Raw genomic sequence first — 23,944 nt, 5'->3', positions numbered from 1 at the left:
CTGAGATTGTATCCAGATCCGTACTTAACAATTGTATTCAGATCAAATAAGCAGTGACTTGTGAACCCAAGTTACAACATAGTAAGTTGCTCTCGCAGTTCAGTTAAAACTTTATCATTCAATTCCCAGGTCACTTTTTGAAAGTGTTCAGAGCAGCTTCCATAAAGCCCAGATGGATCAGCCAGCCAGACCAGTGGCTTGCTGTGTTCATCTGATAAAACAAAATGTACACTACAATCCTATGCATAGCTATGCAGAAGTAAGCCCCAAGGAATTCCACGGGGCTTATTCCCACATTTGCAGTGTGCAAATGGCTGAATTCTTTCCCAGGACGGGCGAGTTAAGGACAAGAATGGAAATTAAAATGTGGGAGAGGATAAAGTTCTGGACAGGACAGGGTGCCAATCTTTGGGTTGAGGCGAAAAGTCTTAGAACAGGCTGTTGATGAGAGTTTCCCTTAGGTCTCTTATGAAATGGGCTCATCCAAGTGGTGATGTGACGAGTTCAGTATATCTGTTGATAAAGAAAAAGTTTTTATTGCCTTCCCAAGCTTCACCTGTGTTGCAATAATACCCTGCAGGCTATGTCAGCAAAACGTTGTAAAAAGAAGGGTGGAGCCCTAAGCACATGTATTTTGCTTGTGTCCTTAAGACTGGTGAAGGTGGTTTGGATCTGCAGACTTTTACTTTTGGCCACAGCAAGATTAATAGAATCAGAGCACAAGGCTAGCATCCAGAACCCAGTATCTGACAACCATTCAATAAGGGAAGGCTTGTAGCTGAGAAGCAGAGCATGCAGAATAGTCCCAGATTTGGTCCTTGGCATCATGGGTGGGGGGGTGGGAAGGGGGGCAGCTCCCCGCTCCAATCAAGTGAATAAATAAAAACACTTAACTAAAAGTAGAAAACAATCGGAATATTTGAAATCGAAATGCTCACTGAGGTCACATGGATAATGTTGTGATGCATTCTAGTGACACAAGTGGCATTCCGACTGTCACTGAGACATTTCATTCCGAATCTGCTAGACAGAGCCAGACAGAGGATGAGGACAGGTGGGTGTCCTGCCCCCCCCCAACCTAAATCCTGGCTATGCCCATGCTTGACATCTCCAGGTAGGGATCAGAGAGACCCCGGTCTGAAATATCATGAGCCTCTGCTAGACTCTTGTGGACTAGTATTCTGACATGATGAAAGGTAGCTTTCTTTGTTCCTATGGCCTAAAGTTTGGTGGACTAGGGTCCACTTCATCAAAAGCATGAAGTGCTGCTGCAACAGCAAGGGGCTGGGAATGTTAGCAGTGAGGTCAAGAGGGAAATGAAACCCAAGAGAGAATATTGGTTCTTGGCACAAGTATAACCTGCCCTTTTTTATTTAGCTAACTAACAACCCTGTGAGGCAGGCTTAGATAGGCATGGTTGGCCCAAGGTCATCCAGTGAGCTTTATAGCCGAGTAGGGATTTGGATCTGTGTGTCCCACATTTCAACCCAAACACTCTCATGTGGGGAATGTTTGGGGCTCCCATCATGGGAGTTGCTGAACTACAACTCCCTTCATCCAGTTGCTGAACTACAACTTCTATCACCCCTGGCCATTGGCCACGATTGCTAGGGCTGATGGGAGTTGTAGTTCAGCAGCAACTTGTGGGTCAAAGGTTCCCATTGCTGCTCTGCCTTCTACTCTGGAGGATGATTGTAGGCGCTTTCCATAAGGATGGAGAAATTAGTCTATGCTTATTTAACACTGGGTGTTAAGCATTCTTATTCAGAACTGAGGCAACAGCTACTGCAGGCGGACAGGAACTATGCTTGCCAAGCTGATCAGGTAAAAAAACCGCACCTCACCATCACTTATGTCTTTTTCATCAATTTCAGCTCTAGAAATCAACCTGGGATTTTTCACAATCTGCAGAATAAGATCAGCTGCTAATGCCTGTGATTAAACAGACCCTGCTACAGAGGCCAGGGGAAAAACTGGCAACCTTACCTAATAGGGATAGTGGAATCCAGTGGAATCCCAAGCATGTTTTTTTTAGAAACGTGTCTCCCCAGTTGCAGTGTGTTTAGGACTGAAATCTTAAGGCAACGGGGCTTAACAAATACCACTCAACACAGACACACAGGAACAAACATTCAATCAGCCTTTGCTCAAAGAGTGATTGGATGTGGCCATTGGCAGTTTCTGGCACCTGACTAACAACCAGGAAGGTAGTCTCTGATTGGATGCAGGGTTTATAGGAGGAGGAGCAAGCAGCTCATTATGTTTTAAAAACCCAAAAACTAAGCAGCTGCTTTCCATGTTTATCAGTAGTTCAGCCCTCTTCTGGGATTACTGGGCAGGGAAGGCTTTGAAAGAATGGGGGGAATTTGCCCAAGAGCTAAATTAAGGTGAATTCCTGGATGAATGTTGAAGTGTGCTTGTTTCTCTGGGATCACAAGGGGAGGCTAGGGTGTGGCTTACACGCTCTGCATCAAGTTCATTTTTCACAGTTGTGTGACTGTATTTCCAGACCCTCCAAGTGTCCCTATTTTCCAGGGATGTCCCTGCTTTTTAGAAGCCGTCCCAGTTTCTGATTTTATCCCGGAATGTCCCACTTTCCCCCTATTTTCATTAGAGAAATGTTGGAGGTTATGGAGTTATCCAATCCCTGAGCCATCTGAAGGCAATCATGTATAGGGAAGTGTTTTGTTTTTATTTTTAAAAAAGTTTAATGTTTTCTTATTTTTTATGTATGTTGGAGGCTGCCCAGTGTGCCTGGGGCAAATCAGTAAGATGTGTGGGGTATAGTAAAATTATCATTATGGAATGGGACGTCCCTATTTTTACCAGAGAAACGTTGGAGGGTATGTATCTCAGTTATGGTAATATCAGATCCCCGACATTTGATTGGCTGTACCCTGTCTGTAATTGTTTATAGTCTGGTAATTGGGGGCAAAGTGTATTCTGTGATCATACTGTGCAGGTGTAACAATCTTGGCTTGTGTGTAGTTTTAGGGTTTGTTTGTTGTTTAAGCAATTTTCTTGTCCTCGGCGAAGGTCATGGGTTGGAGCCTCTCATAATTTTTATACAGTAATAATAATTTTATTATTCGTATCCCATCCGTCTGACTGGGTTGCCCCAGCCACTCTGGATGGCTCTCAGAGGGTGCAAAGTTTAATGGCTGGGCCCCTGAGGACCTATCCATTTCATGTCTCCTTTTCCACTGTTACGGGGCCACACTTCCTCTATGAGGCTGACCTCTCTGTGCCATCATCCTAACATGGCGTGGAAAGAAGAATTCCTGCTTCATTGCAATGCAGGATTTGCATGTGGATTTAGGATGTGGGGTCCAAGGGTCCAGTTCTATTGTTCTTTAATGCTAGTGTTTGATTAGTGCTCCTGTCCATGGACCTTTGCATGTATGGCACTACATACAAGGATATGTTCATGATACGTTTCAAAGCAGTACTCAAAATTCACCAGGTGCATTTTGCACCTGCCTATTGGCCGCTTAAGACCAAGTGAAGATGCCTGGGCGCCAGGATGGTGCCTGATGTCTCCATCATCTGGAGGTGCATTCCTGGGGATCCTTGGATCTTGCCTCTTTTCGCACACTAACAACACATCTTGTAGAATTCTACCTGTGATATTTTATCTGCACAATCAGAGAGAATTTCAGGTACCCCAAAGTTGCATTGAAATTTTTTGAGCATCTGACCCCAAAATGGCAACTAGACATTCCGTTTTGGCGACAGTAACCCTGGTTTACGAGCCATTTGGCGCCTAGCTTATGTATCTAACACTGTTTGAAACATATGGTCAGTGATGGCTTGGGAAGGCAGGAGTTAGATTAAATAATGGAGTGCTCAGCTCAAAAAGAAGTGATTGTCTTAAGGCTATGAGACAACTTCCAGATTTCCCTGGGAAGAGGAATTGATTGTTGAACCGCTCTGTAAACTGTAGCTCTGTGAGTGGAATAGGACTCGCCGAACAATTCTCCATACACTTAACCAGACTACAGCTCCCAGAGTTCTTTGGGGAAAGCCTTGAGTATTTAAAGTGATATCATAGTGCTTTAGATATATGGTGTGAATGCAGCCTTGGTCTGCAGGACTCAGCCTGCCCTTCCCTAGTAAGTTGCAACAAGATCATCGTACTGATCACTCCTGGAAAAGGTCATTGCCTTGTTGGCATCTTGTGGGCTTCCTGGTTGGCTATTGTTGAAAATGGAATCCTAGACCGTATGGGCCCAAGGACTGATCCAACAGGGCTCTTATGATAGCTGTCCTCAATATAATAAGTTTTAAAAACTTCCCCTATCTCCTACAGATGTTGCGAGTGCCTAAGATGTTGTGGAAGAAGAGACCCAAGGCCTCGAACGGTTTGGCTTGGCCATCCAGAAAAGAGGGACCAGCGATATCCACGCAATGTGATCAACAACCAGAAGTACAACTTCTTTACTTTTCTGCCAGGGGTATGTATGCCATGTTTAAAAACCGTGTGCTTTCCTCTTCTATTGATATTTGAGTGTTGCGTGCCAGTGGTTTATTTGGAGTGGGTAATTAAGGCAGCTCTAACCAGGATTGGCTCAATCTACTCTTCTGAGTTTAAGTGAAGCTTAATTTTGCTTCTTGCTGTCTGCGCCCCAATAAGCCATCATGTTGCCTACAATAGTGAAGAAGTTGCTGAGAAATTTCCCAGTCCGACAGAACTGAAAAGAGGGAAGAGAAGGGGCTGAAATTGGAACTTTTTCAATTTCGGTCCTCTTTCCATGTGCTATACGTATCAATGGACACTCTGTCCCTTCCATATAGATCAGGCTTCCTCAACCTCAGCCCTCCAGATGTTTTTGGCCTACAACTCCCATGATCCCTAGCTAGCAGGACCAGTGGTCAGGGATGATGGGAATTGTAGTCTCAAAACATCTGGAGAGCCAAGGTTGAGGAAGCCTGAATTAAACTGTGCTGCAATGGGAAAAATAGATGGGGGAGCCACAGTTGACTCCATATCTCTAATGTCCTGGAATGTGTGGGAGTTTGCATTTTTTCTTAAAGCTTTCCTGGTTAGCCAAATTTCTAAAATGTTGCTGTTGCTAGACAGCTGTTTATTTTCCAGATGCCTTGAAACAGCCTTCAACTTGGTATCCTCCAAATATTTTGAACTACAAGTCCCATCAGCTCCATCCAGTTGATGGGAGTTGTAGTCCAGAACTTTGGGAGGGCACCGGGTTGCGAAAAGCTGTCTTAAACGTTTCCATGGTGAGCCATGTTAACCTTAGATACGCTGCTACAAATGCCTCTCTTGTTTCTTAGGTTCTGTTCAACCAATTCAAGTACTTCTTCAACCTCTACTTCTTGTTTCTGGCCTGTTCTCAATTTGTTCCTGAAATGAGGCTCGGTGCTCTTTACACGTATTGGGTTCCTTTGGTAGGTAGTATCGAGTTTATTTATTCAAGAAAAGTTTCAGTGTTTGAATACAAGATGTCCTTTGTTACCTTATCTCAGAGATCCAAGTGGTGCCGTAACTTAAAATGGTTTTTGTTAGCTTGTTTTATGAAGCCTGTCCTTTATGTGTTTGGGAGTTGTAGCTGCCCAAAGTGATTTAATAAAGGTTTGCTGTTCAAAACTGGGACCTTCAGTGGTCTAAGGAAATGCATGAGGGATATTTGATCCAAAAAGGTAATTTATCCCATAACTCAGCCATTCTAGGAGTACAGCCAAGGGAGATTCCCTTGGGTTAACCCTGGCAAGAGTTAAGACATCATGTGAACATTCCACCAATTATTCCCGCAACAATTACCTATATATTATTTAGCCAGTGTTTCTTAGTGGATAGACTATGTATGTTGGGTTCAGAATTAAGCTTGTACACCACATTAAACCAAATGATCTAGAGCTAGGGATGAGCAGCATGGTAGCCAAGTTTGTGGATGTTGCCAAATCATTCAAGGCGACTAAAATAAAGTGGGATCTCAAGGAGCTCCAAAAGGAGTCCAAACTGGATGAATGGGTAGTAAAACGGCAGGTGCAATTCAATGTAAGTCTGTGTCAAGTCAGTGAAAACAATATTTACAAATCCTAACTTCGTATATATGTTCATGGGGGTCTGAACTGGTGGTCACTAACCATGAACAAAACTGTGGGGCAAAGTCAACCCAGGGCATCTTCCCAGGAAGAAACAAACCACCAAGTCTGGATTTGAATGTCATGACCGTGGCTCTGGCCACGGGAACTTGTTCACATTAAACCATTGTTTGTTTGTTTTTAATATTACTTAATATGATGTTCAGACTGGGTTGCTGTGCAGAAAATCTGTGTGGTTTTCCCAGAAGGTTTTATTTTAATTTTAAACCAAGGAGGGTAGCTTTAAATTTGATTGGAACAGTGTGGTGCCTACGTCTGAATTGCACCTCCCTGAAACCTGTTAGAGCAATTAATTAATTTGTTTTTCAAATTGTCTTATTTTGCTGAATCCTTTTGTTTTAACTCCTTTACACGTTGTTGGGTTTGCTAGTCATTGGGGAAGGGCAGGAAACAAATGCAAGGTAGCGACTGGAAGCCCCATGCCTTCTCCAGCCATGAGCTTTCTGAGATTCGGCAGACTTTGCCCGCACCCTTTCAAGCATACCTTCACAGCTGCGAGGACAAGAAACTTGAACCCTTTTAAGCAAAAGCTGAGATTTTTGTGATCCTGAATTTTGCGGCCTCATTTTATATATGCCATTGTGTCAACAATCGGGTGCTCGCCTGTAGCTGCACTGTTTCATTTGTTATGGCTTGGGAAAGAGAAGCAGAGAGTTAGAGGCTAGTTTTTTTGCAAGGCTGGCTTGCAAACCTATAAGCCCATTGTGATTTGCCCCACATCACATGAACCATTGAAATTCAGCATGTGAGCTGCCAGGGCTATATATAAAAGGCCTTTTGTTCTTTGCAGGCTGCTAATGCAACCATTTTGGTATAGAATAGCAACTTGGGATGGGTTAGTGAGGCAGAACGTGAAGGGGTTTTTTTTGGGGGGGGGGAGTGATTATTAGAAATCCTTGATTGCCAAATGCATCTAGATTATTTATAAAAATATATACTGCTGTATCATAAAAATACATCACAGCGGCTTATCACTTTGTGTGTGTGTTGCCTGTAGCAATAACGAGCTATGTTTTTGGACTCTCTATCAGAATGCTAATTAAAAACAATAGTTTGAAATGCTGCAAAACGTTCAGAAGTCATGGTATATAAAGTCTATATGTGCCAGAGGAGATTTCCATCTTTTTGGGGTGAGGGGACATGTGTATGCCATGGCAACTTGGTGCCCTCAAAGGAGAAATAATGAAACCCCCTTCATACAGTGACTTCCAAATTTGTGCAGCTATGATGTATCCCCTTAGCAGCATTTGCATCTCTTTGAAAATGTTCCCAAGCCTTGAGGGCATGTAGCAATGCACTTCTGAATTAATGTTCCCGAGAAGTTTTGCAAGGGATGCCCTGAAATTAGCCAGACAGATTAGTTTCCTTTGAGAAGGCGTTGCGGCAGGTGGGCAGGACCTAATTGCATTTAAGTAACAAATTATAATTTCATGATACAGTTAAGGAAAAGAAATATTGAGAGACTACATTGAGAACGTTCTTTTGGATTTTGTTGTGCATTGTTGTTTTTTTAAACAAAACAAAACAAGGAATGCCTCCAGAATGTCAATATTATAATTTTTATTCATCCTGCCTTTCCCCCAGACTGGGACTCAAGGCAGTTTACAGAAATTAAAACAATACAGTTAAAATGTTGCAGAAAGCTTTAAAACATACAAAGTAGCTAAAAAGCAATTAAACTGTAATAGAATTAAAACAATATAAAATTATATAAAAAGTAGAATACAAAAACAAATCTATTAAATGCAGATAGTAAAAACAGCACAGCACTATGGAAAGTCCTTTCCTTAGAACTAATCTGTTGCTGAAAGCCTGCTGGAATAAAATAGTCTTCACCGGCCAATGAAGGACATCTAGGCGTTTAACATACAGTGAGTGCTAAGAATCTCAGGACAGATTATATAAATATATAACCAAGTGGTCCTTAGTCCTGGTAGCCATCATTCGACCCTTTCATGACAAATGATTACCAAAACATTCAGTTTATAAATGTGCAGTCAGCTTATGAATAGAGTGGTACCTTGGGTTACAGACGCTTCAGGTCACAGACTCCGCTAACCCAGAAATAGGATCTCAGGTTAAGAACTTTTTTCAGGATGAGAACAGAAATTGCGTGGCAGTGGCGCAGTGGCAGCGGGAGACCCCATTAGCTAAAGTGGTACCTCAGGTTAAGAACAGTTTCAGGTTAAGAACGGACCTCCAGAACGAATTAAGTAAAGGGGCCCCTGACCATCAGGTCCAGTTGTGTCCGACTCTGGGGTTGCGGCGCTTACCTCGCTCTATAGGCTGAGGGGGCCAGCATTTGTCTGCAGACAGCTTCCGGGTCATGTGGCCAGCATGACAAAGCTGCTTCTGGCGAACCAGAGCAGCGCACGGAAATGCCGTTTACCTTCCCGCCGGAGCGGTCCCTATTTATCTACTTGCACTTTGATGTGCTTTCAAACTGCTAGGTGGGCAGGAGCTGGGACCGAGCAACGGGAGCTCACCCCATTGCAGGAATTTGAACCAACGACCTTCTGATCAGCAAGCCCTAGACTCTGTGGTTTAACCCACAGCGCCACCTGGGTACCACTGTACATAAAATCTACAACCTTTTTTCACATAGGAACATGGCAGAGAAATGACCTGGAAAGTGTGTAATGAACAAAATGGCTAATGGAAAGATGTATAAACACTCCATGACCAAATCTGGAATAAAGCAAGATGGGTGCTCATTGTCGTATAATTTAATATCCTCATAAACATTGTGCAAGCAGATCAGGATAGATGCTCAATAAATAAACAAACAGGTCCTCTGGAGCTGCCCAAGCACTTAAAATACGAAGAACGTTTAGGTTTAAGGTTTTATGGTGTCCCTTTTTAAATGAAGACATAGCACAATACTTAGCTTTCTCTATAGATACTGACAATTTTAATGAAAAGTGTCACCGTGTTTCATCTGGTAGGCCGCATGCTCCAGAATGTATTCCCAACATTCAGTGGCTTTCCATGCACAGAGTGGGAGTTCCTTGGGCTTTTTTTATCCACACATTTTCAATGACCTCTCTGCCTCCCGCTCTCTCCTAGGGCTTTGTCCTCGCCGTTACCATCATCCGTGAGGCTGTGGAAGAGATCCGGTGCTACATGCGTGACAAGGAAGTGAACTCGCAGATCTACAGCAAGCTCACAGCGAGAGGTCAGCTATTTGGCTCCAGCTTTCTACATCTGCTCGCAGAGTCCCTTAGCTGACTGCCCGAACAGCAGGGAGTTGCAACTCAATCAAATGTTGCTGACAATTGGAGGAGCAAAGTTTCTGAAAGGGGGGTGGGGGGTTGAAAAGGGGGGGGAAGGTTGCCAATCACACAGGCATATGGCTTAGCAAAGTCCCTCTGTCTGGCCCTGGCAGAGCATCAGAGACTCCTGATGACAGAATAGATAAATTTACAGCTACAATTGGGCAATAAGTTCTCAGGGAATGGGAATCTTCCACAAAGAATGAGTATTCAGTGCATATTGGGATCTGGCCAATTACTCAGAATAATTATGGCGGATGTTGTATCGAAGAGAAGAATATGAAGAATATGAATTTTTGAGATGATGGCTGCTACAGCCACATCCATTTTATAGATTATAAGCGATACATGGTCTGAATTTGTTGAATATCCTAATCCTGACTTGGGTCTTTTCAGAAGGGGAATGCGTGTTGCAAATTAGGCATGCAACCTAATCCAATTCATGTTTGTTCAGAAGTAAGGCTCCTTGGGTGAAATCCTATTGTGACCATCCGCTAGCAGAACAGGCTTACAATCCTGCACCAGGACTTTCCCTTCCTCTTCTCCCTCTTTTGCAACCTGCATGCTGACCAGATTTGCTTTGGAGAGTTTGAGAACCCTGTAGATATACTGTATAGGGTTATTTGGGGGTGGGGGAAAGCTGCAGAAGGAGGAGGAGGAGGAAAGGAAGGGCAAATTATCTCGTGAGAAGTGTAATAGGACATAATGATGAGTCATCCCAAAATACTGCATGCCTCTTTGCAAGGGCCCCTGGTACTTAGAAAAGCCTTTTGGCGGTAGACCCCCTTCCGTGAATTTCATGTATTTCAGGATCCCCATCATTGTAATTGTCCAGAATCAAGACTCAAGCATCTCCAATTAGTTGACAGCCCTTAAAGCAATATTTGCATAATTTCATAGGAGTGTGCTTTCTACATCCTGGGAATTAAAAGGTGGTCTAGATGTGGGCATATTAAATCGCTTTTAAATGGCACGTTCTCTCGACATCATACACCAACAAAAACCCCGGAAATTATGCAGATAAATCAAGAACAAGGAATCCTTAAAAAGAAAATGAAAGAGGTCTGGCCTGTTTTTCTTGCTACATTTCTCAGAGGTGGCTTTTCTTCCTCCAGTCCTTTATTGAAAAAAAGTCCCAGTTTTATATATTACCCACACTGCTACCTGTTTTCATGTGGTACAGTAGCAGGGACCCCCCCCTTCTTTCAAAGTCATGGGCAGTGACCTTTTTTTCTGGAGCAGGTGTTTAAGGGGTTTATTTGCATCTGATTGTTCTGCTGCTATTTTGAGGGAGGGGGGAGGAAATGATGTGAACGAGCTATTTGGAATATGTATAAGCAGTTGGTGGGTGGGAGGCGAGAGCAAGCAAAGTTTTGGAACTTCCCCCCCTTGGGTTGCTCACTGGCCACAATTAGATGTCACATAGTTTAGTCTTTCTAGTTTTTCACCTGAAACCTGAACTGCGCTTAACTGTGACTTGTTTCAAACGAGCCAGATTCATAATCCATGGTTTGAAGTTAGCTTTTTTTGGTGATAAACTATAGTGAAGCTGAACCACAGTCAGGGCAGTCTCGAGCAGGTCGGGCGCCCTGGTGCTGAGGCGCGGAGATCGCTCCAGTGCCCCCGTCCTCGCAGCGCGGAGCACTGCCAACCCGGCGCCCTGTCACCCCACACCACCGGGACTATACCTAGAGCCGGCCCTGACCACAGTTTCTCAGATTCAGATGATGTACTAAGCCAGAGATGGGGAACCTGTGGCTCTCTGGATGTTGTGGGCTCCCATCAGCCCCAGCCAGTGTGACCCACAGTCAGGGATGATGGGAGTTGGAGTCCAACAGCTTTTGGAGATTCCCCATCCCCTCCAGAAAACTATGATTTTAAACTTGTGATGGGCAGTGGAATACCGTAACTGGAGAAAGGTAATTGAAAATATGATGTGGCAGCCCCAAATATTTTCAAATTTCCCTCCAGCTTTACTGGGCTGGTTATGGGAGAAGGTGAAATAGAAGTAATTGTATTGTGGAAATTTGACAACTTTCTTTTACATTTGATTTCATATTTTGCACCACAGCTTGTTATCTTTATGACTTGTTTTACTGCTACCTTTTGAGGCACCAAAGAGGAGCTTTGCAAATAGTTCCAAACCATCTGTATAAATCAAGATTCGTGTTTCCTATTCATCCATCCATCAACCCAACTTTGCTATTAAATTTGCAGGCCAGATTTCTGTTTTGATACTCACTAGGCTGTTGATTTAAAATTCCAGAGTTGTTTTTCTTTTCTCCTCAACTCCCTTTCAAGATTACAGAGCGTAGTAAGGGAGAACTACATAAAGAATCCCCACCACCCTATGAAATGGAAAGAGACCTCCTGCCAGCAGGGTGCTCCTTTGATACAGATCACTGGCATTTACAAGCTGTATCGAAAAACAATATTTTGCCAAACCTTTTGTGCTCTTATTTTTGCAAGTTACAGAGCGCAAGGCCACCTAAAAGCCAAAAGCGTACCAGAACAGATGAAAACTGTCTTGGGTGTGTTTTGATTTGTTCCTGGAGACGTTTTGTTTTGATTTTGTGTTTGCAAATGATATGCATCCCAGCCACTGAGGAGCTCAGGGCTGCAGTGAACCATCACAGATATGTCTCCACTGAGAGTTTTATATAAAGAACGCATTCCCCATTGCTAGTGCTGGTTACCTTTGCAGTGTCAAGGATCACGTCAGAGAGGTCTATATAAAGAACCTGAAAGCAAACAGCTAATTGGCAATACCAGTTTCATTATCAGTTTTATCTTGGTGTCACTGTTTCATACTGTAAAGGTGCAGTGCTGCCATTAATGGGATGTATTAAATTTTCACTTCTGTAGTATTTTTATTTTGCAGTCGTGGCACTTGGATCATCATGAACCTCAGTTGACTCTTAAAACAAAAGTTGGTATGCATAGCTGGAAATCAAGACCGGAATGACATAGTTGCTTGCCTAATTTGGATAAGAATAATAATAATGGTTTGGATTATCGCACTTTAATAAGCTGCGATACACACATGCTGCATCCTTGTGCAGCCACTTCTCTCTTTCCTTCTCAACACAATTAACCCCGGAAGTCTTCCCCATAGCATCCATTGCATCGGAACTGGGAAGCTATGGTTAAGGAAAAGCCAGGGTCTTAACCCTCTGCTTAATATGCTTTGTAACCATAGAGTTGTTTTACTCGGGAGTTGTTGTTGTTTAGTCATTTAGTCATGTCTGACTCTTCATGACCCCATGGACCAGAGCATGCCAGGCACTCCTGTCTTCCACTGCCTCCCGCAGTTTGGTCAAACTCATGTTCGTGGCTTCGAGAACACTGTCCAACCATCTCGTCCTCTGTCATCCCCTTCTCCTTGTGCCCTCCATCTTTCCCAACATCAAGGTCTTTTCCAGGGAGTCTTCTCTTCTCATGAGGTGGCCAAAGTATTGGGGCCTCAGCTTCACGATCTGTCCTTCCAGTGAGCACTCAGGGCTGATTTCCTTCAGAATGGATGGGTATGTTGCAGTCTCCTTCAGCGCCATAATTCAGAAGCGATTAGCCTTCTTTGTGGTCCAGCTCTCACTTCCATACATCACTACTGGGAAAACCATAGCTTTAACTATACGGACCAGTACTCGGGAATAGGGCCATTGAAATTAGTAGATCTAAGTTAGTGATTCTTACTAATTTCAGTAGGTTTACTCTGAGTAGGACTAATGTTGGGTGCAGCCCTTAGTTTCCTTGTTCAGCTTTCATGGGGAGCTAGGGTTTATTGCAGACTTCCGGGATTAGTGGTGGCATGGTCAGAGGGGAAGAAGAAAGAGGCTACATGCTCTGGCAGGTTCCCCTTTTTCAGATGATTGTCAAGGTTTGCAAAGTGCCTGCAAGCCCCTTGGGGCCCAGTTATGTCTTTACTTAACCCACAGCTGTTAGTGTCAAGTGTGGGACAATTGTGTGGCTCAACCTCATGAGCTAAATGGGAAGACCTGGCAGGCCTGATTAGGCCCCCAAGGTAGATGTCCCACACTGTTGCTCTTTGGCTTTTAGACTGATGTCAGAGGAGGGTGGTGTATCGTCCTCAGGCTGGGCAGGTACTATGTTATTGCTGCCTCCTTGCCAGAGGTGTTTCTGAATCCCCGAAGCCTCATTCCCTAACTTGAGCCTGACCCTGTAGTCATGACAGATGCAAAGGCCAGCAGCCCAAGAGTGATGTGACAAGGCAGAGTTATTAGAATGGGGATTCGGAAGCAAATTGTCTGCTCCTGAATCTCAGGGGAAATTTAAGATTTGATTTAATTTAATATTTGTATGCCGCTCTTCTTCTTATACAATGACTAAGTTTTAAAAGAACACTTTAACAACTTGAGCATTAAACATAATAATACTTAAAACAACATTTCCACCAATATAATCTTTTTTAAAACACACACACAGACACACACCCCAAAAGCATAGTGTAAGACACAGTAGCATATCGGCAAAGCAAGAGCAAACAATAAACAATTAATGCAGCTTAATATATGAGCCCCTGATATAGCAACAAGGAGCTGCTCTCTCTCTCTCTCTCTCTCTCTCTCTCTCTCTCTCTCTCTCTCTCTCTCTGTGTGTGTGTGTGTGTGTGTGTGTGTGTGTGTGTGTGTGTAAGACCGCCCAATGTGTGCGCATTCAACTCTCCCTGAAAAGAATCTTTGAGTCACACAGCCAATATTTTGCTGCTGTGCGTTGGCTAGCAGTTGCGACCGAGAGGAATTTGTTAGAGCCCTTTCCCCCCTTTTTCTTTTTACCAGTGAATCGATATTGTTGCAACTGTTTCCCCAAGACTTAGTTTTGCAATTTGTAGCAATCATTACAGCATCAAAGGAAGTCTGTGGCTTTTATTAGCAGAAGCCAGGAGGCACTTTTGTTAAATGTGCTGTTTGTCACCAGCACAGCAGGGGTTTAGAAGTAGTTTCAGTTGTTTCGCTCAGGAGTTGGGACACTGGGCATATGTCCAGGCTGGGCATAAAAGTGTTTTAAATCTGGGGCAACTCCTGTTTTGGCCTAATGTGTCCCTTAAATTGGGTGCAAAGAAAGAGCTAGCACTGCCTTTGTGCCATGAAGTGGAAACCACTGGTGATGATGGTGACATCCTGTTATAAAGATTCTCCATGATGTTTGGTTGTTCTAAAAGGGACTCTTGGGGAGTGGTAGGTGAGAGAAGAAAGTTGAGAAGCAGTACATGATTTCCTCCCTAGTGCAATCCCCTAAGGTGGATGGAGCCTTCCTCTTAGCACCAGCATGCACTAGTTGGGAAGATATACCAGGGAAAATTGGAGCCATAGTATCATAGAATTTTAGAATTGGAGGGAACCCTAAGGGTCATCTAGTCCAACCCCCTGCAAAGCAGGATTCTTTTCCCCCAACACAGGGCTCGAATCCACGACCCTGAGATCAAGAGCTTGAGGCTCTACTGACTGAGCTATGTCATTATTATTTTTTAAGGCATGGGACCATAGCTAAGTGACAGAGCATGTAGGTTGCATGCAGGCGGTTTCAGGTTCGAATCCTGGCATCTCCAGTTACCAGGATCAGGAAACAGGGAATATGAACAGCCTGTGAGGTCTCAGAGAACTGGCAGGCAGAGTAGGCAAATAGGGTCTGGCTGAGCAAATAGTCACTCCTATATAGTGTTAGGCAGCTCCCTGTTCTCCTATGGTACACAAAGCCATGCTGGTTTGTCGTCCATGTGTTTTAGACCTGACGGCCCCAGTATAGACCTGTAAGACCACTTGGATAATCTGGGGATGATTTTGCTCATGGGACTAGACCCTACAAAATATTGCAGGGTGGTGACCTGGAAATAGGTTGTTTTTTTTCATTGCCCCTACACTGCAGAGGGTCTTCTCTCTGCTTTATGTTAAATAGTACCCACTTGCTGCTTCAGATGTCTTGTAATGTTTAACAGTATATTGTATATTGTATTTTAATATTTTGTTGGAAGCTGCCAAGAGTGGCTGGGGAAACCCAGCCAGATGGGCGGGTAGATAATAATAATAATAATAATAATAATAATAATAATAATAATAATAATAATAATTAAATAAATAAATAATGCTTTCCCTGATGCATAAGATTGACTTTGTCTAGGTTTGGGGGCGGGTTTTTCCCTCTTAATTCTGGTTTACTGGGTTTTATGTTGTATCTCTGTTTTTAGGATGCTGTTTTAATTGTTTTTATATATTATGTGTGGTATACTGCTTAAAATAGTTTTAAACATTAAGCTTTTTTAAATAAATGCTTTTAAGTAAATAAAATGCAAGTTTAGATGTTGGAAATGCAGGGCAGGATTAACCAGCATAAAAGAAGAGATTTTAGTTGATTGATTTCTATTTCTATATTTTTGGAGGACAATTTCAGTCAACCAACCACTTACTTTGAAGTTCTTTTAATGGCGCTGCAGTTTAAGGCAAAAATATTGATTCCACATAGTTCTGAAATGTGCTACCAAGGTAAACAACATGGGAGAGAAAGGAATGTTATTAAAGTCTATCTTTCCCCCCTGCAACAGGTACAGTAAAAGTGAAAAGTTCCAGTATTCAAGTGGGGGACCTTATTATTGTGGAAAAGGTACATCTGGATTTATAAAGATTTTATACTTTTCTTACTACTTCTAGCATGCTGGGAGGGAGAGCCAGCTTAGTCTGGCATTGTACACTATACTTTTGTCTCTCTTTTCCTAACACTATTGGCACTGAAAATATACCTCTTCAGCTGAGCATTTTCTTGACCATTAATACTGGTTTCTGGCCTTCCAGGTTCCTGTGATTGATAACTCTAACTTTGCTTCACTGGGCTGCTTTTATTGCAATATTCTGTTGTTTTAGATTGTGAACTGCCTTAACATTTCATTTTGAAATGAAAAGAGGCATATAAATTCTCTTAATACCCTGTTTCTCCTATTTTAAGATGTAGTCATAAAATAAGCCGTAGCAGGATTTTTAAGCATTCAAGAAATATAAGCCATACCCCGAAAATAAGACATAGTGATAGGCGCAGCAGCAATGCCGGCCGTGGCAGGAGGAGGGGGAAAAAAATAAGACAACCCCTGAAAATAAGCCATAGTGTGTGTTTTTTGAGGAAAAATAAATATAAGACTGTCTTATTTTTGGAGAAACACGGTACATAAACACCCTAGCTAAAATGTTTCAAAGTCTTTAAAGTAGTAATGCACAGCATTCCCATAGAAATAAGGATAATATTTTAATAAAATAGGCAGAACTGCTATTTATATTTTTTAACACCCACCCATATTGTTAACTTAATAATATGTGGTTAGACCAGCAGGTGCAGCTTCACTTTTTGCCTCTATGTGATCATAATCTTGTGGAGGATAATGGCCGAAAAGTGCTTTTCTTAACCACTCTGCTGCACCAGTGAATATAACAAGAACCCTGCTAGGTGAGACCAAAGGCCCAGCAAGCCCACCATTTCAGTGGCCAACAAAAGGCCTATGGGATGCCTGGTTTACTAAACTGTGACTAGTAGCCATTGATTGTATGCCGAACATTCAAAACCCACCTCCCATCTCTCAAAACAGAACCAGAGGGTCCCTGCCGACATGATCTTCCTCAGGACGTCGGAAAAGAACGGTAAACATCTGGAACCAATAGTGAAAATGATCTTTAATGGTGGTTTGTTGTTGTTGTTGTTGTTTTTATGGGATAAAAGAATCGTTTTGAAAACGTAGCCCAAGTGGGTCCTATTTTTAGGCTTAGCATGTCTGCCCGATTCAGAGGCTCCTTTTTCGATAGCTTGGCTACCATCCTTGTTTTATCGTTTGTGATCGTTCAAACCATAGCAATTAGTTTATCCTGTAGGGTGTCCTGTTGCGCGAGGTCAGGCAATGCGAGGCTAAAGGAGATTGATGCTGCACGCCATCGCGCTCACTGGGAGCTTCATACTGGCTTGTCTTTTAACATGTGCCTCCATTTATTCAGAGTGTGAAAAATGCATTCTTTAAAACCGATAGATGGAATAGATTATATATATTATATAAGCGGTCATCCTGGGGTTCCTTCTCATGTTTATGTACCTGGCCCCCAAGTAGAACTGCAAGAAAAGAAAAGACTTGATTTTTATTTTTATTTTAAAAAAAGCTCGCATGGTTTTGCAGACACTGGGACCCTGTCTGTGTGCAATAATATTTATCAAGCGGACAGCTGCTGGTAGCAGTGTTTATTCAAGTGCAGTCATATTACAGTCTTGGTGGCCACGGTCAAATTGTTTGTGGGTCATACGGAGACAATGACCCAGATCAGAAGTGCAGTGGGGAGGCACACATGGAGCCACCCCAAGCACTGGAGCAATTGGGTTGATAGGCTTGCAGCCATGCCAAAGAAAGAGGGAGATGCTGAATAGGAAAGCCTCTGCTCACACCGCAGTCCTGGTGGGATACTGGCTTGGATGAATTCTGCCTAGTAGTTTTGCTTCCATTTGGTGTGGATGGGGCCCGTGTGGATAGTCAGAGCTAATAGACTGCAGCGTTGGAGAATGCCAAGTAAATAGAGTCCTTCCCTCCATGCTAAATGCCAGACTTCTCCAAACTGGTCCCCTCCAAAAAATTTGGACTATGGACTCAGCTACATTAGTCAATTTATAACGTTATAAATGCGCTGTAACAATGTGACACCAGGTGGCGCCGTGGAGCTGAAATCGGAAGGCAATGATAATTTCCATTGTGAGCTTTTAAAACTTTTTTTTAAATAGCTTTTTTAAATAGCTGTGTAGATCCAGCCTACAACTCCTCTCAGCCCCAGCCAACATAGCACAAGTCACCCTGTTCTAGGCTGCTGTACTAAGCTCTTGAATCTGTGCAGCACGTGCAAATCAAGCAAATTGCGTGGTTTTTGCTTATTTTGCACTAGGAATGTGCCCGGCATTGCTTGGGAATTCTAAGAAACCAAAAAAACCTCTGCATTTTTGAAACCTGCTTCTTGATCTCGGGAGTCATCATTCAAAATCTGATTGCTATACATTTTGACACCTCTTAAGATGTTGTAAACAGACAAACAGTGTTCCAAAATGTGTAGTAGATTTAATTAAATCTTGTTTGCAAATCATGGAGGAAGAGAAAGGGGCAATGAAGGATTCTGACTCCTGGTTCTGTTTTGTTATAAGAACAATGGCATGCCACATGATACGAGATGGAATATCCTTCTGGTGTGGTGCTATTCAGTAAGAATGTTTAAATTCTCTTATATCCGTTCAATTGGTTTGTCCTTCTAGCAGTGGCTCTTGTGAGTCTTAGGTAGAGCTCTTTGGTCCTCACAAGCTCTCTGATCCTTCTTACTGGGTATGCCAGGGATTGAACATGACTTGACTGCCTGTCTCCAGGCACTGTCTGCAAGGGATTCCCACATGGCAGGGTTGATGTTGCCAACCTTCGTGTCCCATTTGCAGATATCTTTATAATGCAGAGTTGGTCTGTCGACAGGCCTGGTGCCTGAAGCCAGCTCCAAGGTCCACAAGGTCCACTGGGATACTCTCTCCCTAAATATGTGGCTGCCTTTGAGATGCAGTTTGAAGAGCAACCACCAAAGCCCCATTAACACAGATTTAAAATCCGCAGGGTCCTGCTTTCTACGTACGGATCAGCTGGATGGCGAAACAGACTGGAAGTTGCGCCTGCCTGTCAGCTGCACTCAGAGGTTGCCCACTGCTTCTGTATGTAAAGTTTTCTAATTTGTCGTTTTTAACCATTGCCCTCTAAAATGCAGCCATCATTTTAAAAACCAGGGGCACAATTCACATGAGCATGTCTTTTCCTGCAGCTCCAATGAGATTGATGGCATCTGTAAAAAACAAAGCATGCTGAAGCTTTCTCTAACCACGATAGTCAATTAGATGGAAAGTTGGTGTACATATTTCACTAATTTAAAGGAAGTTCATCTGTCCTCCCCTGCCTCCCCCTTCCCAGAAGTGCCTATCATTTAGTTGGAAAGAGGACTTACTTTAAACAGCAAAGTTTTGAACTCATCGTTGTCACTCATTTTTTATCTTTCTCCGTAGGACCTTCTCCAGATCCGATCATATGTGTATGCAGAGGAACCTAACATTGACATCCACAACTTTGTTGGCACTTTCACTAGAGTAAGTGGTTGCTGTTGGGCAAGAAATCTAAAAACGTGTCTCTTAAGAACCCTTGGGTAGTGGAGACAACATCCAGATTCTTTCAAAAGAGGTTGGAGATGTTCAGTGTATTGCGAGGATCATAAAACATAGAATCATAGAATCATAGAATCATAGAATCATAGAGTTGGAAGAGACCACAAGGGCCATCCAGTCCAACCCCCTGCCAAGCAGGAAACACCATCAAAGCATTCCTGACAGATGGCTGTCAAGCTTCTGCTTAAAGACCTCCAAAGAAGGAGACTCCACCACACTCCTTGGCAGCAAATTCCACTGCCGAACAGCTCTTACTGTCAGGAAGTTCTTCCTAATGTTTAGGTGGAATCTTCTTTCTTGTAGTTTGAATCCGTTGCTCCGTGTCCGCTTCTCTGGCTGAAGTGCCTTGTGCTTTCTAGGACAAATAAGTTGCTATTCTTCTGTAACAAAACGTTGCAGTGCAGGGTGCAGCTGCTCAGGGTGCCAACCAGCCATTCCCTTTTCTAAGGTGTTCCATTCCATTGCTCCTCTCCTTAGTTTTCCAGGTCTCATCAAGCTATTCCCTCCCACCCCAATCACACGCCACACTTGGGGTTCCACCCAAACTTTTTTTCCTACTTGCATTTCCCCAAGCTTGTTGATACTTCCCCCATGTGTTGATAGTGCTATTTTGACTATTTTTTGTAACTTTTTCAGGAGGACAGTGACCCTCCAGTGAATGAGAGCTTAAGCATCGAAAACACCCTGTGGGCCAGCACAGTGATTGCTTCAGGTAAGGCCAGAGTAAATGTCGAATGTCTCCGGGAGTATGTTAGCAATTTTTAAAAACTCCCTTTGCAATTTAAATAATCATCTCTTGTCAGCGGGAATTAGTGGCTGGGATGAAGTTCCCCACTTGTCCTAACACCTCTAGGGACTTTGAGCTGACGTCTAATTGCCCCTCGAACATTTATAGATGAGAAAGCCTTTGGAATTCCAGTAACCTTTGCGCAAAGCATCCCCTGCTTGAATAACACTTAATTGCTCTCAATATTGACATTTGAAATCTGTAACAGAAAGGGTGTCAAAGAGATTTTAAATGGAAGCTAGGGTGAAAGATCTTCAAATAAAGGCTACCCCCTAGTTTGTAGCTCTGTAAGAGAGCATCTTGTAAAAGCAAGACCAGATGTGTCATGCATTAAGGGCAGGGAGTGGAGGAGCTCTCTAATATATGGAAGAGCCAAATATCTAATATCCTCCATGGAACCACATCTCCCATTAGACCCAGCCAACGTGACCAATGGTTGGACCTGATGGGAGTTGTAGGAGAAGGGCGCATGTACCCAGTCTCTGCTCTAGCAAATGCATTTCAAGAAAGAGCTCTTTTTTAATTCCTGCTAGGGCAGCTTGTGCATCTCTCCCCTTCTTTAGAAAGCTTTGTGTTTAGTTGAGGCATTAAAAGGTGCACCTGATTTGATGTGAGTTTGGTACTTGCTGTCAAGGTCTGACTGCACTCAAGTGCTGGTATAATTTTGGACACTCAGCAGTGTTCAAGGGGAGGAATCCCGTGGTGTGAAGTTGAACCTGAGCCCAATGCTCAGTGCCATTCAATGCAGGAATCTCAACTAAAGCATCCATGACAAATGGCCATCTAACTTCTGCTTAAAAGCCTCCAAAGGAGGAGACACCACAACCTCTCAAGGGAGTACGATTCCACGTTTCCACATTTCCACATGTCCACTTTCTGTTTTTTAAACAACTCTCGCCTTTCCAATTGGTATCAATCTGGAATCAGAATCTTTTTGTTTCCTCAGGAACGGTTGTGGGAGTTGTTCTGTACACAGGGCGGGAGCTGCGCAGCGTCATGAACACTTCAAATCCACGGAGTAAGGTAAGGAGAGATTCCTTGGTCCGCTCTACTCATTCTCATGTAGCAGACCCTGGTTTCCCAGCTTTGACCAGTCCTGACTCCCAGGATTTGTACTTGTATGATGGATGCGTTTGTCACAGGCGCACCTAAGTGAGCATGTAACACCCCTAAAAATGCAGTGGGCAAACTGACGCTTCTCGATGGGGTGGCTTTGCACATTATGGCTCCCACATGGCAACCAACCCAAACAGCTTCTTGGGTCTTCGATATTAAGGCCATTAGAGCCTTCAGGCACTTGGCCTGGACATGGAAGGGCCAAGATATGTAAAGGAAGGAAAGTAAGGACCAAGCCCTGCTCCGCTCCCCATGTTTGTGTGGAGAACCGAGGCAAGCTTGTACAGTGGTACCTCGCAAGACGAATGCCCTGCAAGATGAATTTTTCGCAAGACAAATGCATTTTGCAATTTCAATGGAGACTCGCAAGACGAAGTTTCCTATGGCGCGCTTCGCAAGATGAATTTTTTCGTCCCATAGGGTGCCGCACAAGACCAATCCCCCCCGTCTTGCGAGGCACCCTATGGGAAACCGCACTTCAATGCATTCCTATGGGAGCCGCTTCGGAAAATGAATTTTTTGCTATACGAAGCGACTCGCGGAACGAATTAAATTCGTCTAGCGAGGCACCACTGTAAGTGCTTTTGCCTGAATGTGCTTACAAGCCTCCTCATGAACAGGCCTCAAATACCTGGAAGAACACCTCCTTCCCGACGGGCCCTCTTGGGTGCTAAGTGTAGCAGAGGGGGCTCTCTTGATCATTCACCGCCCTCAGAAGCTCTGGGGGTGGAGGCCTGGGAAGGGCCCCTAAGTTGTGGAGCTCCCTCCCCACAGAGGTGTGTCTGGCACCTTCATTGTACAGCTTTTGACAAATGCTGAAGATGCACCTCTTTACCATGTCTTTTGATGTTTGAGATGTTTTTTTGGGGGGGGGGACCCACCTTATTTCTGTGATTGTAAGTTGTTTTAAGCTGTATTCAATGTTGGGTTTAAATTGCCTTTACCTACCCTGGGAACTTAGGGTGAAGACTGGGTTGTTGTTGTAGTACTAGCAGTTGTTGATCAGAGTTCCCAGTCGCAAGGAGGTTTGTGAGTGTGTTCAATCCAACATACTTAGAAACCCTCTTCAGAGAGGGATGAGTCCGAGTTCCTTATGAGACGGGAAGGGGAAACTACGCAATATCTACTTTCTCCACACCTCAAGGTGTGACTTTCCTCAGCATGGACTACTGAGAGCGAAAAATAGCCCATCACAGTTGTGTGTTGCAAGCAATCTGTTTGTTGCTGTTCTCCTCAGATTGGCCTCTTCGATCTGGAAGTGAACTGCCTCACCAAGATTCTCTTTGGGGCCTTGGTGGTGGTCTCTCTTGTCATGGTCGCTCTTCAGCACTTCGCTGGCCGCTGGTACCTTCAGATCATCAGATTTCTCCTTCTCTTCTCAAATATAATTCCTATTAGGTATGATATTCTCCCCTCCCATTAGTTCAGTTGTGGTGTTATTCGGGGCTTCTTATTTGCTTGGCCCTTACTTGAACTGTACCATAAATAGCAAGCTGAGCCCACTCCCTTATTCTGAGCACCATTAAAGCTCTGTTTCAGGAAAAAAGCTGCTTTTAGAACTAACACTAAAGAGTAGGATTCCACATGTAATGCACAAGTAGCCCAGTTCAGACATCATAACAAACCATGGTTTGTTACACAGATGAGGCAACATGAGCTCAGGCATGTGTGCATTGTCCTGCCCTTGTGTGCAAAAGATATTTTAAAGCTTCCATATTTGGTAATAGACTCTGGTTTGAATACTTCCCAGGCCTGGATGGAGAAACAAATGACAGTTTGCTGCTAACGAGTTATTGGGTGCTTTGCATTTCCACTTGCACAGAGTGGCAAACCATGGTTTACAGTGTCCATACTGGGCCTAGGAATGGAATTCTGAGAGTTTGAGCCTTCAAATAAAACTATTTCATGAATCATGAAACTAACCTGAAATTGTGCATGCTAATTTCATATGTACAAGGGATGTTTTATGTGGGGGAAGTTCACCAACATATTCAATCCATGGGACCACAGAGGAACTTGGGAGGAGGGATTGATTTCAATCAGAAAAACTGTAGAGGAATTGTTCCTCAGTTGTTTTCCCTGCTGACTTTCTCACCTCTCTCACAGTTTACGTGTCAATCTTGACATGGGGAAAATAGTTTATAGCTGGATGATCCGGAAGGATTCTAAAATTCCTGGCACTGTAGTCCGATCTAGCACAATCCCAGAGCAACTTGGAAGAATATCCTATTTACTTACAGATAAAACAGGTATGTTAGAGAGAGACCTGGTTTTTATCTATAAATATTATTCTTATTTTATTTTCACTACTCTGGAAAACTCCCCCCCCCAAGGATACAAGGATACAATTCTTCTTCTTTAAAAAATGAACATAATCTTTGCAGGGAAAGATGTCATAATGTACATCTTGCATAGCTAAAGGTTATTGTTAGAG

At 43.4% G+C, this 23,944-nt stretch overlaps 1 protein-coding gene across 4 annotated transcripts in view; it reads left to right on the top strand.

Annotated features, from left to right (window-relative positions):
* ATP9A (ATPase phospholipid transporting 9A) overlaps nt 1-23,944 on the top strand; it is a 91,726-nt gene that overhangs the window by 22,632 nt on the left and 45,150 nt on the right. For all 4 annotated transcript variants that reach the window (XM_088674658.1, XM_035121485.3, XM_035121483.3 and 1 more), the window contains exons 2-12: nt 4,310-4,454; nt 5,293-5,406; nt 9,190-9,298; nt 15,952-16,010; nt 16,981-17,032; nt 19,012-19,106; nt 19,452-19,532; nt 20,244-20,319; nt 21,341-21,417; nt 22,748-22,908; nt 23,617-23,759. In XM_088674658.1, the coding sequence (XP_088530784.1) occupies nt 4,310-4,454; nt 5,293-5,406; nt 9,190-9,298; nt 15,952-16,010; nt 16,981-17,032; nt 19,012-19,106; nt 19,452-19,532; nt 20,244-20,319; nt 21,341-21,417; nt 22,748-22,908; nt 23,617-23,759 (1,112 nt within the window). The remainder of the gene's footprint in view (nt 1-4,309; nt 4,455-5,292; nt 5,407-9,189; nt 9,299-15,951; nt 16,011-16,980; nt 17,033-19,011; nt 19,107-19,451; nt 19,533-20,243; nt 20,320-21,340; nt 21,418-22,747; nt 22,909-23,616; nt 23,760-23,944) is intronic.

The sequence above is a fragment of the Zootoca vivipara genome, chromosome 7, assembly GCF_965207765.1.
Source record: "Zootoca vivipara chromosome 7, rZooViv2.hap1.1, whole genome shotgun sequence".
Classification (NCBI taxonomy): domain Eukaryota; kingdom Metazoa; phylum Chordata; class Lepidosauria; order Squamata; family Lacertidae; genus Zootoca; species Zootoca vivipara.
Note: the sequence above shows the minus strand (reverse complement) of the source record. Positions and strands in the feature narration are given on the sequence as shown.